Source organism: Capsella rubella, unplaced genomic scaffold (assembly GCF_000375325.1).
Source record: "Capsella rubella cultivar Monte Gargano unplaced genomic scaffold, Caprub1_0 scaffold_3, whole genome shotgun sequence".
NCBI lineage: Eukaryota > Viridiplantae > Streptophyta > Magnoliopsida > Brassicales > Brassicaceae > Capsella > Capsella rubella.
This window is the reverse complement of record NW_006238921.1, coordinates 9,013,083-9,026,846: the sequence shown is the minus strand read 5'-3', so window position 1 is coordinate 9,026,846 and position 13,764 is coordinate 9,013,083. Positions and strand designations below refer to the sequence as shown.

General features: G+C 36.4%; 5 protein-coding genes across 6 annotated transcripts; 2 read left to right on the top strand and 3 right to left on the bottom strand.

Moving 5' to 3' along the window:
• Positions 1 to 1,375: 1,375 nt before the first annotated feature.
• Positions 1,376 to 1,816, bottom strand: LOC17892845 (S-protein homolog 20). Its single transcript, XM_006299445.1, has one exon. It carries the CDS (start codon positions 1,814 to 1,816, stop codon positions 1,376 to 1,378), a length of 441 nt encoding a protein of 146 aa, XP_006299507.1.
• A 528-nt stretch (positions 1,817 to 2,344) lies between these two features.
• On the top strand, positions 2,345 to 3,890 carry LOC17893244. The gene has a single exon (XM_006298938.2). It carries the CDS (start codon positions 2,396 to 2,398, stop codon positions 3,464 to 3,466), a length of 1,071 nt encoding a protein of 356 aa, XP_006299000.1. The 5' UTR covers positions 2,345 to 2,395; the 3' UTR covers positions 3,467 to 3,890.
• Positions 3,891 to 4,044: 154 nt separating this feature from the next.
• On the bottom strand, positions 4,045 to 6,234 carry LOC17893576 (protein KRI1 homolog). Its single transcript, XM_006297134.2, has one exon. It carries the CDS (start codon positions 6,209 to 6,211, stop codon positions 4,316 to 4,318), a length of 1,896 nt encoding a protein of 631 aa, XP_006297196.1. The 5' UTR covers positions 6,212 to 6,234; the 3' UTR covers positions 4,045 to 4,315.
• Positions 6,235 to 6,440: 206 nt separating this feature from the next.
• Positions 6,441 to 9,912, bottom strand: LOC17893981 (glutamine--fructose-6-phosphate aminotransferase [isomerizing] 2). 2 transcript variants are annotated; one of them, XM_023786931.1, is made up of 10 exons: positions 9,637 to 9,912; positions 9,373 to 9,551; positions 9,173 to 9,275; positions 8,912 to 9,057; positions 8,434 to 8,598; positions 7,805 to 8,162; positions 7,485 to 7,735; positions 7,282 to 7,396; positions 6,763 to 7,187; positions 6,441 to 6,683 (listed from the first exon to the last, which is right to left on the bottom strand). In XM_023786931.1, exons 1-10 carry the CDS (start codon positions 9,848 to 9,850, stop codon positions 6,600 to 6,602), a joined length of 2,040 nt encoding a protein of 679 aa, XP_023642699.1. In that variant the 5' UTR covers positions 9,851 to 9,912; the 3' UTR covers positions 6,441 to 6,599. The 2 variants fall into 2 exon arrangements, with proteins under 2 accessions (XP_023642699.1, XP_006299645.1); XM_006299583.2 differs by having other exon boundaries at positions 9,173 to 9,281; positions 9,379 to 9,551.
• Positions 9,913 to 12,295: 2,383 nt separating this feature from the next.
• Positions 12,296 to 13,441, top strand: LOC17893892 (F-box protein At2g21930). The gene has a single exon (XM_006298951.2). It carries the CDS (start codon positions 12,296 to 12,298, stop codon positions 13,439 to 13,441), a length of 1,146 nt encoding a protein of 381 aa, XP_006299013.2.
• Positions 13,442 to 13,764: the final 323 nt, after the last annotated feature.

The window sequence follows — 13,764 nt, the reverse complement described above, 5'->3', positions numbered from 1 at the left end:
ACCACTAATTCTTATCGTTTTGTAATTGTTAACAATCAGAATGATATATCTCTTATTGGCTTTGGTAAATAGAGTTATTAGTCAAGTCTATATTGTACTAATTACAATAGAAATTTTTTGGATTAAGAAAGTAAACCCTAGACTATCTTGAAGTTTGGATCCTAGATTAACATCAAAACCACAACTCTATTGACTAACTAAGGATTATATCAAAACACCATTGGCACATTGGTCGTCACATTAAGTTTTTGGTTCTAAAAGAAGAAGAGAGAAAATCTTACTAATAAACAAAATAAGAAACTATTGGGCTGAAGTGGCAGTGCACTCTTCGTCTTATACGATATGACAAACGTTTTGTCAAGTGGTTTTTAACCAAAACAAAAATATGGGCCAATTTGTAGCCTAAGTGCTATCTCAACCTTTTCTAGTGAAAATACAATACGATTTACGAATATCAAATATTTTAATGTTTTATAGTTATACCAAAACTATATTCATATTTTGTTGATTAATTTAGATTGTCTCTTAAATTGATTTTAAGCTTATATTTTCTCTAACTGATAAGATAGTTCATAAACAAATGCCAAGAAATTAGTTTAAAGTTTCTTTCTTTTAGAAATTATAGATATTACAAAGATTTGAGGATATTTGAGGACATTTGCTTATCCAAAAAATATATGTACTTTGTTCTTGTTTCATATAGACATATTAGTGGAATTTTTTTTTTTTGCATATCCATAGGGATCTCCTACTAATTTTATTTGAGAAACATATTTCATCCCCCAATGTAAGATATTTCCTATTGCTTTTTTTTTTAACATTATTTTGTCTATTTTGGCTAGATTATAATATTTTTTATATGTTCCACAAGTACGTATGTATGTTGGGTTTTATAGAAAAGAAAAATATAGAGAATAGAACGCTATTAAAATCAAATAATCTTGTATTTGAATAGAAGAATTGGCGTGCATATTACTTATTTGTATGTTGTTATGTTAAGTCCTTGAATGGAAAACAATAAAAAGCAGATAAAAAACTGACAAAAACGAAAAAACATAGCGTGAAAGCTCCTCTAATCTAGCGGTTGGTCAAAGGTTGTTTAAAGTTTCTAAAGTCCGGAGTTCGACTCCCATACACGAAATCTACAACAATACACAATTAGAACCGTTCGCCGTGATTCAACACATGAAAAAAAATGTCGGAGAGAATTGTCTGTATTAAAATCGTCATTGTAACAATTCTTATAATTTGCAATAAACAATAAATCAAAAGTTACAAAAAAAACGAAAAATCATACATTACAAAATCTAAGTTGGCCTAAAATCTTTGTTTGCTTATAGCACATATAAACAAAAACCTAAAATAGTTTATAAGTCTATAACCAAGAAAAATCTTTGGTCCAATAGACCTCATCACTACTAAAATAAAACCCATCTTCTCTAACGGACCAAGAACACTTCTTAGTAGTTCCACATCTATTGCTGTCTCTAGAACCCTTAAACGCCTCGAACCTCTTCCTCCTCGAATCCCACTTCATCGTACATGTATAATCAGCCATCAACGACCACAAATCGATCTTGGCAGTCCATTCGAAGTCGTCTCCTTCTTGAAGCGCACGACCACCGAGATCACCTTGTGGCGAAGTGCACCAAATCACTAGAGGGAGAGACGAGTTGTCTCTCAAGTTGTTGATCACACGCACGTCGTACTCTACTCCTAGTGACATAGTTTGCGGTTGTACCATCGACGTGAAGATGATCGTTAAAGAAACAACTACAAGTATAAGCAGAAGAATGATTATTTTTGGAGTTCTCATGTTTTGATTTTTCTTGTATACAATGCAAAGTGTAGTATTCAATGAAAATTTTGTGTATATGTAATGCTTTCCTTAATATCTGAAATCTCACTATAATTATAGATAGATTTCTTAGTATATTAAGAAAATATGAAAATGGAAACATATAATTTATTTTGCTGGATAATATGTAGGAAATGTTTTAAAATAACATACAGTATAGCAGAACCACATATGAAAAAAAAAAATCATATAATAAAATCTACAAAATTAACACAATAAAGGAAACAAATTTCGAAAATCAATTGGTTTATGTGAATATATGGAAAATCAAAATAGTTTCCCAATTCAATTTGATATATCCCACAAACCGGTTTAAAAGTTCTCAAACTTATTGGGTTTTTCAATATTTATATTACGGTTGGGCTTAGGCCCAATTACAAAAACTAACCACATAATAAAACAGTTACCATTAGTGGGCGTAGTGGTAACGGCTCCGTGGTTACTAAATATAATTAATAAATAATTTTCTAGGGCTAATCATAATTTCACTTTTAAAAACAATCGGTGAGATACTCCGTTCTGTTTTCACCGGCGACAATGGCTTTGATCAATCGGAGAAGAAGGCCGAGATATCTCTCTTTAGGTTTAGCCGATCCACAAATCACCGTTCCAGAAACCGCTTACGCTGAAGTCCGTGAAAAAAATCGTCGAAGCTTGGTTGGTCGAGTTGTTGGCCCTGAAATTAAAAGACAAGATCTCTACTCGTTGATCGATAAACTCCCTCTCGAGTGGTTTCTCGACGAGTCTAAATGCCGCGGCCGCCTCATCGGCGGAGGGAAGTTTCAATTCGTGTTCGAGAGAGATCGGGATTTGGAAATGGTTCTTTGGAGTGGTCCTTATACGTTTAACGGGTGGCTCGTCGTGTTGGAGAAGTGGGAGGATGAGCCAGGTCCTGGGTTTCTGAAATCGGTTCCGATGTGGTTGAAGATTCGTGGGATTCCGGTTCAGTATATTTCCGATGGGACGATTCGTGAGATTGCTTCGTCTATGGGTGAGGTAACGGAGGTTGAATTGGATGATGAGATGTTTGATTTGCGTTATGTGCGTGCTCGTGTGAACGTTGCTGTGTATACAACGCGTTTGTGTTTTAAGAAAGTGGTTAGGTTTGATACGGGAGAGGTTAAGATTGTGAGTTTTGGGTATGAGGATATTGGTAGAAGTAAAGCTAAGTTTAAGTTTTGTCGTAATTGTGGGGCTTTGAATCATCTCACTAGGTCTTGTTCAGTCCCTTGGGTTGATGTTCCTGACCCTTATGGTCGTGCTCTTTCACCACCGCCTCATGAGTCTTGTAGCTCTGATGGCTCTAATGAGAACAACGGTGAAGGTGGTACGTTGGAGTTGCTGCTTGGACCGGCGGATGCATCTGATGATGTGGTTCATGATTTGCCTAATGTGGATGGTGAGCAGCAGCAGAAAGATCTTGGTGGTGTTGAGGAAGCTGATGGTACGCAGGTGCAGTCTGATATGGTTGGAACTTCACCTGAGGGTTCGAAAAGGAAGTTTGATGCCACGGGGGAGGCTGATGATAATTTGGAAAAGAGGCTTAGAGGAAGCGCTGATGCATCAGAGAGTTTGGGGGTCAACCTCAAACCACTTCAAGAGGAATGATCTTTTGAAAGGTAGAACTGTTAGGGCTCTGGGTTAGAGATGTTTCCTGACAGTTTTAAATGTCTTTCTGCTTATACGAAAGGCATAGTTGTTTCTGAGACAGTATGTATAGAAGAAGGGTACTACGTAGGCTGGCTATGGATGCAATGGAGCTATGTTGGCTATAATGTTTCCGAGTTTTCTAGGTTCTGCAATTGTTTCGGTCCACAGCGGAGATGAGATCGTAATGTGGGAAATGCTCGGTATAGTGGTTTGGTTGGTGTATGTGGGATCGTTGGGTTAGGGTTTCATTTTGAAACACTGTGGTCTCGTCTTGCTGTTTTTCTTAAGCTCTCTGTAAGACTTAGGTTTCTGCAAACTCTTCTGCTTGATGTAGTGAACAATTAAGTTTGTTTTGTTATGTTACATCTTGTTTGCAGTAGTACGATTTCAATCATTATAACTATGAAAGTAGCTCTGTGTTGCTTATAAAATACTTGTTAAGGTACAAGTTTGCCAAACTGGAGAAGTAAATCAAAGTTGACAGTTTCAGACAAAGGATTAAAAATAAGATTCAGAGTCTCAGACAAGAATCAAAATTGACGAAGAATGAAGGATATTATTAAATTCGAAACCGCTGAAGAACAATGAAACTGAACATCATAAACTGATAAAATTCAGAACCTCTCTACTAGGAAATGATAAAAAGCTAAGATTCTCTCAAGACAAAAAGAGTAAATTCGAACACTCAAAATTGTAAACAAAATATAAACCCATGTTCTATAACAAAAAGAGATACTGCATCAGTTTCCATTTTTCACTGTGCCTTTCCCATAAGCAACCATTCTATTAGGAGGAAGCTTCTTTTCTTCATCGTGCCTTCTTCTCTTCGCCTTTCCCATAAGCAATCATTCTGTTAGGAGGAAGTTTCTTCTCTTCTTTACGCCTTCTTCTTTTCGCCTTTCTCGATAGCTTCGTCTCAGCCTCGCCGTCCTCATCTGCTTTCTGTGTTGGTTTCGTCTCAGCAACCTCACTCTTCTTCCTCTTCTTGCTTCTCTTCTCATCGTGTTTACCCTCCCACAACTCCTTGATCTTAAGTTTTTGCTCCCTAACCTTATGTTTGTTCACCTCCCAATCCTTTTCCACATAGGGAGCCATCTTCTTCAATGGTACATACTGGTTCAGCTCTGTGTCATCTAAGGTGAGTATCTCTTCTGTCCCCAGTTCATATCTGTTAGGTTGTACTTTAGCATACTTAAACCTTGTTTTCAGATCTCCAATTGTATCCTCATAGTCTAGCTTGTAGTACTCCTCCATCAATGCTTCTTTTGCTCTTTGTACAAGAGAAGTTTTTCGCTTTCTCTTCCTCTTACCGTCTGCCTCCTTCTCCTCATCTACTTCTTCTTCCTCTTTCTCCTCGTCTACTTCTTCTTTCTCTCCTTCATCATCATCGCTTAAAATATTCTCCTTTTGCTTCAAAACCTTTTCTCTAGCGGCTATAAAACCATCCCCACCCTGAATCACATCCCAATCTTTCGGAAGTCCAAGCAAGTCATCTTCCTTGTCAAAATCTGGTTTCTCTCCATCACCATCCTCATCACTATTCAGATCTGAATCCTCCGCACCATAATAATTGTCATCGAACGCAGCTTTCATCATCTTATCATACTCCTCCGGATCAAACTCATCATCAAAGTCTTTCGCATCTAGCGGACACTCTTCTCCATCCTTAAAACCAGCAACAGAAAGCACTTTCTTCATCTTCTCCTTCATCTCCTTCTTCTTAACATTCTTAAGACGCTTCAGCTCCTCTTTCCTCTCAATCTCAGCCATCTTCATTCTCTCCTCTTTATTCTTCCTCTGCGCTTTCCTCGCATTATCCTTCTTCCTCACCGACCCTTCCACAATCCTAGACTGACCCATAACTATCTCCCCAGCATTCTCTTCATGCCTAAATTGATTCTCATAATCCTCTTGCTTCTCAACAGCTTCCTCATCGTCAGACAACTCATTCAACTCTTCTTCCTCTACAATCTTCTCCTCTTTCTCCTTCCACAGCTGTTTCACCAAGTAATCTTTCAAAAACTGGTTCTCATAAACTTCAGCTTCTTCACCAAAATACTCATCCATTTTCTTAGCCAGCTCCTCATTAACAACCTCCACATCATCTCCTTCCTTCTCTTTAACTCTCAATAGATCATCATCCTCACCACTCTCGTTCCCTCCAGTTTCCAAAGCATCGACTACAGCCTTCCTCAATTCTTCCTGTCGCTCAGCGTAAGTCTTCACGCTCCTCTCCTCACCTTCCTCAACATACTCAGGACCTTCCTCAAGCAAATGCTGTGCCTGAACATCTTTCAGATACATCTTCTTCATCTTCTTCTTCTTCTTCTTCTTATCCTCCTTATCAACCCCATCTTCTTCACTACTACTATCATCAGACTCATAGAACTTTGCATTTTTGTCCCTAATCGAAGGATCCTTCTTCTTTACCTTAATCAACAGATCAATAAATCTGAGATCACTTTCTGGATTACCAAGATCATCATCCTGCTCAGATTCTGGCTCAGAGTCGTTCTCGGGATTTTCATCATCCCTGATGGCACCTCTCCTCCTCAGCTCCTCGTGTCGCTGGAGATCCTCGCGATTCTTGTTGTGCAACAACCTCTTACCGAACTCCTCATCGATCTCGAAGCCTTTGTTCAGTGAAGAGTCGTCGTCGTCATCATCTGGAATCGCTTTCGTTTTCGGCCGCCGCCCCATCATGAACTAGGGTTTTTGCAATTACCTTTTGAAATTGTTTTTAGTCTTTTCTCTCTTTTTAATTTTTTTATACGTCGTAATTTCTACAAATTCTCCGAAAAGACCCTCGCACTTTTCTGTATTCTCACATTTTATGCTAAACTCTTCTTTGGTGACAATTAACACCTCCCAAAATTGATTAGACTTGTACTTGTTTTTGTTAATGCCGGTTTTTATAGTATAAACTGAAAAGTGAAAACAAAAATTTGAAAACTTTATTGATCTTGGGATTTTAGCCATAAAAGCGTGGCAAAGAGTAAAGACATGGTTAAACAACTTAACAAACAAAACAAAAAAACTCCAAAGGCATGTGGCAAAACTATACAAACTAGAGTCATTCCCTTTAAGCTCTCTATTGAGTAGTCACACTCTTCGCCAGATTCCTCGGTTGATCAACGTTGTGACCTCTCAGAACAGTCAGATGATAAGCCAGTAGCTGCACCAAAACACACAAGACACCATAAAGGAAAAGAGACACATAGATTATAGAATTGATGTAGAGATGAGATCAATACCTGCAATGGCACTATGTTAATAACAGGTTGTAAGCAATCTTCAACTTGAGGAACTTCGATTACTCGACAAGATCCGCTCGAGCTTACTGAGGCAGCATCACCTTTAGAACACATTACTATTAATCTCCCTTTGCGTGCGTGAAGTTGTTGAATCACAGATTGTTGTTTGCTGAAACAAGCATCGCGAGTGGCGATCACAACGATTGGGAGATTCTCATCAACTAAAGCTAAAGGTCCATGTTTCATTTCTCCTGCAAGTATTCCTTCACTGTGCATAAGTGATACTTCTTTTACTTTTAATGCTCCTTCTAAAGCGGTTGCGTAGTTGTACCCTCTGCCAAACACAAGCAGTGACTGCTCGTCTATCAAAAGTTGCGCAAGATCTTTCATTTCATCGTCTAGCTTTAGTACTTCCTTAACTTTATCTGCAGTTAAATAAGATATATACACAAAGTTGGTCCAATTGCTTCAAAACAGTCTTTAAGATGAAGCAACTTTTCCTTGTTTTGCTCGACTTACATGGCAAATCAAGTAGTCCATCAATTATATCTTCCCGTTTCTTTTGGCTGGAGATTGTGTCACTTCCAATTGCTAAAGCTAGCATTACCATCACCACAATCTGACTTGTGTATGCCTGATAATGTTTGGGGAAAGCACAAGTTTTTTAACCTCCAGATCTTGGAAAATATATGTATATATGTTCAGAGATTCACGAGAACTACCTTTGTACTTGCCACACCAATCTCAGCTCCTGCGTTTATGTGGACACCACAGTGTGTTTTTCTAGCTATTGAGCTCCCAACGGTGTTAGTTATGCCGACACATAACGCACCGTTTTCTCGAGCATAGTCCAAAGCAAGTAGTGTATCTGCAGTTTCACCAGACTGACTCACAAAAACTGCGGTATCTTCTCTGTATATTGGACCTTGCCGGTCCCATAGATCACTAGCGATCTCCATGCTGACTGGTATACCTATGGAAAGACCTAAGTTAGCAGAGCCAATTTGAAATCAAGACAGCACATGACTATAGTAGCAATTACCAGAGAGCTCTTCAAGGATAGGTCTTGATGCAAGAGCAGCGTTGTAACTTGTCCCACATCCAATAAAAACTATACGCCGGCTGCGTCTTATGGTCTTTAAGTGATCTTTCAAACCACCTAGGAGGACTGTTTTCATTTTGCGTGAATCACCACGAATAAGCCGGCCTCTCATTGTAGTAGTTAAAGAATCTGGTTGCTCGTGGATCTCTTTTTGCATGTAATGATCATATTTCCCCTTGTTTATTTGCTCCACCTCCATCTCTAGAACAGATAAGGCACGTTCCACTGAAGCAGGTCTCGAGAAACCATTACGCCTTCCTCTCTCGTTTTCAAACTTAAGTATCGACACACCTCCATCCTGTAAATAAAAGTGGAAGTAGTGAGCACAAATTAATTGATCTGCATAGGTTACATAATAGGTGAACCACTTGTACTCCAAATTGGAACAATATTTCTAACATATAGTTATCTGCATGATATTTCTAACAATATGTTTCAGTTACATATTCCCAGTGATCAGTCAAAAAGATTCGTTACTCATATGCTAGAATTCAATACTCATGCTTAAGTCTGGCAGGGAATGAATGAATATACAAACTGACTAGAATATAACTGAATGATTGCTATACCTTGAGGTTAACAACTTCACTATCTTCAATCACCAAAACTTTCTTTGTGTGCTCAACAAGAGCATGTGGGTCACTTGATAGGAAAAATTCTTTGGGATGGTCATTCTTAGAAAGAAAGTGGGCATCCTGGAAAACATGACTATTGCTCTTCTCTTGATCTAGCTCCTACGAAAGCATGCAAACAGTAAGGTATACCGTAGTTGCTTACAAACCGGAAAGGTTCTGATACTGTAAGTTTAAAAGGAAGAAAGCCAGCACATTTGAAACTGTGATCCAGTTAGCATCTTAAATACGTAAAACAAGGTTAGGATGAAGCAACTCTGCCCTATTCATATAACATTAGCTCTTTTGCCCTGCAGGTTGTTCAAATGTCACAGAGCTTGATACAGACTCGCTAAAACAAAAACTACTAAACTACATTTTGATCGAAACAGAATGAAACAGCCCTCTTGATACTAGTGACAAAGAGTAAACTTACTTTAACACCTAAAAGCAATGGACTGCCAAGCCTGCACGCAATTAACTCATTCGGATAATGCCAGCTTTTAAATATAAGAGCATAAGCTCCCTCAAGATGCCTCATTACTTCAAAGACAACTTCACAGAATGTTACAGTCTGTCCACCTACAAAGCATAAGAAAAATACATGTCCCCATGTAAAAAAAAATAACCATCCTACCTAAACTCAAAACAACACTACTTAAAATCTCATACACAAAATGGACAACATCAGCAATACCTTCTTCATTAGCTTTGTCAAAAACAAATTTAGCAAGCTTAGGAATGACTTCAGTATCTGTATCCGATTCAAAAGTAAACCCATGCCTCACTAAAGTTTCTTTCAAAACCTAAACAAAAACAAGAACATAATCAAAATGTGTTCTTTTTTCTCCTTTTCCAAAACTCTTATACACATAAGACAAAGAGAAGTTTTAGAAAAAGAACCTCATAGTTAGTGATAACACCATTATGAACAACCAAAAAATCATCTCCAGGACCAGAAGATTGAGGATGACTATTCCTAGGAGCTGGCTCACCATGAGTAGCCCACCTAGTATGTGCAATCCCAGCATGAAAGTAGAAAACTTCATCTAGGTTCAAATCCGTATTCGCAACCTCTGAGGAAACAAACACACAAAAATCACCAAAAAGGTTTCGACTTTGGATTCAAAAACTAGAGATCCAGATTTTAAAAAAACGAACCTTCGTTAACAGAATTAACAAGTGATTCAATGTTTCCAGCTTGACGAAACACGAGAGGAGAAGAAGAAGAAGAAGCATCTGAATTATCAATGGCGATACCAGCAGAATCGTAACCTCTGTATTCAAGACGACGAAGACCATTGAAGAGAACCTCGAGAATGTATCGTCTCTCTTTGTTCGCGTGAAAATTCAGATACGCGAAGATCCCACACATTTTTTTGTTTTTTATTTTAATTATCCGAGAAGAAGAAGAAGAAGGAAAATGAAGAATTGAGAGGGAAGAAGAAGAAGAAGAAGAAGAAGAGGAAGGATACATAAAAATAAAACGAACGGTGAGATTCCTTTTTTAATTTTGACTCTCAGATTTGGGATTTGACTCTTTGTAAATATAAGCAACAAGTTTGGATATTTCTGTCTTTTTGACTTCTGTCAGGGGTTATGACATGGCTGTTTCTGATTGGACAGACATATCGCAGTGAGTTTGCATTTCTGTTTTATTTTAGTTGGAGCCGACGAACCCGTGCGCGTGGGTGGTGTCGTGTGTCACGTGATGGTACTACTATTTGAAGGCCCCTTCCCCTCCCCACCCACACCCACTAGGTAGAGGCCATGTTTTAAACAGGGAGAGTTGAATAATTTAACTATGATTTTTTATTATTTTTGTATAGATGTATGTAAATTAATTTTTGTGTAATATAATGCACTTATTTTTAAAAAATTATCTACTGGAATTTATTTTTATAGAGGCCATGTTTTAAATAGGGAGAGTTGGAATCATTTTAAACAGTATTGATTATTTTTGAGATAGAATTATCCTTTTTGGTTTATTCCTTTTGAAATATACAGTTTTGTCTATCCATTTTCAAAAATATCTCTGTTTAAATATGAAAAATTATAAGTTTATAATGGTTTGATTCTTCTAGATAATAAATACTACTGGGAGATTTGATCTAAATAATTTATAACATTTTAAAAGGTTTTAAATCGTCTTTACAAGGTTTACAAGGTTTTTAAAATGGGTTTATAAGGTTTTTAGAAGGTTCTTAAAAGTTTTTTATATTTTATTTATACGATATTTATGACAGATGTATAAAATTTTATACACATATAGAGGTAATTTGTGTGTATATATTATAAGATTACACATATTTGGATAAATTTCAATATTTTTAGTGGCTTTTTTTATACAGTTTTAAAAAAATGTATTTTTAAAAAGTCGTATTTGAAAAGGGGTAGTTTTGAAATTCCCATTATTTTTTATTTATTTTGTGTAATAATTCACTCATTAGAAAATATCCATTGGGAGTTATTTTAATAGAGGCCATGTTATCAATAGTGAGAGTTGAATAATTTAAGTAGGACTGATTTTTTTGTTAATTTGTGTAATAATAATTCACTCATTAAAAAGTATCTATTGTAAGGTATTTCAATAGGGGACATGTTTAAAATAGAGAGTTGGAATAGTTTTTAAACAGGGCCACCTATTTTGTTATTTTTGTATAATAATAATTCACTCATTAAAATAAAATAAAAAACTATTGGAATTTAGTTTAATATGGGCCATGTTTTAGATAGGGAGAGTTGAATAATTTTAAACAGGACTCATTATTTTGTTATTTTGTGTATTATTATTTCACTCATTGAAAAATAAAATATCTACTGGAATTTATTCTAATAGAGGCCATGTTTTAAAGAGGGAGACTTGAATAATTTTAAAAGGATTATTTTGTTAGTTTTGTGTAATAATTCACTCATTAAAAAATCTAGCTAGTGGAAGTAATTTCAATAGGGGCCATGTTTTAAATAGGGAGAGTTGAATAATTTTAAACAATACTGATTTTTTTGTGTAATCATTTACAATTAAAAATATATATATCTAGTTGCAATTATTATGATAGAGACCATGGTTTGAATAGGGAGAGTTGAATATTTGAACAGGATTGATATTTTGTTGTTTTCATATACAAAGATTTAAAAATGAGTATGTTTTTAATTTGAATGATGCCAGATTTTAATGAAGTACAATACACAAATCTTGATTGATTAACACTAAACTCTTAAGATCTCTAAAATGTAATGTACATAATATCATAGCTATAAAAATGTATCAGGAGTAAAATATAAACCCACTTATCACTACCAAATCACACTAAAATATTCATAAAAAATTTGTAAACATATTGTATATAACTATTTAAATACTCTCATGTTTTTTTTTTGTATATACTTTTTCGTATATTTTTATACTTATTTTGTACCTAAAATATATCCAAAGTAAGCATTATAGTCTTCTCCCATGCTTAATGTTTCTCGTCTTTAAAATCAACACTAAAATCATTATTTAAAATAGAATGAACATGTATTGTTTACAAAATGAAGGAAAAAACTCATTAATCTTTTTTATCAGTTCTACTCACATTTTATTGTATTTTCATTTAGATTTTGATAATGGACTCTTTGACGTTTTAATCTTGAGATCCTTCAAAAAAACGGAACCACGTTTTACATATGTAATGGATCATTTCAGTTATATATATTTTTCTAATTCCAAGGCAAACGCAACGAACTCATCGTTTTCTTGATTTTCTTCTTCTCCAAGAAAGGTTTTTGCAAATCTCAGAGACAAAACCAACGCTGCTCGTTCTTTCACATCATCACCATGAAAGGAAAGAGAGAGAAGCAGGAGACCTCCGATGACCTGAGAACAAACAGAGGTGGAAGCTTAGGTCTGAGCATTCCGTTTGATCTCTATCCAGATATACTCAAACGCTTGCCTGTTAAAGCCCTAGCAAGGTTCCTCTGTGTATCGAAGGAATCTGAATCCATCATTCGCAACAAAGACTTCATGAGATCGTACTTGATCAAGTCTTCTGCTCGTTCCCAAACCCAAAGTCTCATCTTCACATGTGTTGACAAGAGTAACCACAAGAAACGTCACTTCTTCTCTGTAGGGGTTTCAGGTGAATCATCATCTTCTGTAGCAACTTACCATATGAACTGTCTTTCGAATCCGTACACAGTTGTTGCTCCCTCTGTTCACGGTTTGATTTGCTATGGAACTCTTCCTCGTAAAGTCTCCATGGTGTATAACCCTAGCACGAGACGATCTATTACTTTGCCAAAGATTGATTCTCGTAGGTTTGATATAATGTACCATTACATGGGTTATGATCCGATCAATGACGACTACAAAGTCCTGTGTATGACGAGACTAGGTCACGGTTTAGGTCAAGAGCTTAGGGTTTTGACATTGGGGAATGGTAATTCGTGGAGAGTGATTCAAGATTATCCTCCTCACTACTCTCCTCGTTCTCATCTTGATATATGTATCGATGGTGTGTTATACTATGAAGCTTTTCAGAGAGGTCATCAAGTCATGAGTTTCGATGTTAGGTCTGAGGAATTTGATCTTCTAGAATTACCAGAGACTGCTGCAAGGTTTACAAAGATGACAAGATACGAGGGAAAGCTTGCTCTCATGACCTTTAAACCAGCAGGACTTTCTTGTACTTGTTGGATTGATTTGTGGGTTCTAGTGGATGCTGCGAAACAAGAATGGTGCAAGAAGGTGTTTGCTTTAGAACTCTGTATAACTGATTATTATCTTCAAGCCTATTGTCTCACTGACGCAGGTGAGTTTGTTTTCGGACCAGACACTTTGAGTGAGCCACCGTTTTATGTTCTCTATTATGATCCCAAGAGAAACAGTTTGAGAAAAGTCTACATTGAAGGAATCACAGAACGCTGGGGTAAATCTATATTCTCTATCTTCCCTGGCCAAGTTGAGAATCTCATGTTTCTCTAAAGAGTGTTGCTTCATCTAGCTACTCATGTTCATTGGGAGAGCTTACACAATGTTATGTTTTATGTGTTTGGTGACAGTCTTTGTATATTCATACTTCATTTCATAAGAAGACTTCAGTGTGTTTTACCAAGTTAACTTGCTCTCTCTCCACCCTTGCAATGATCTGAGTTCAGTTTAAGTTCTTATGATTTGTGAACAATACAGTGGCAAACACACATCTTGATAAATCTACTAATTACATTCTTGGTTATTTTGTTAATTAATCATGTTACAAAATCCAAATATATGCATCAACATAGATACAATACCCTGAACTAAACTAG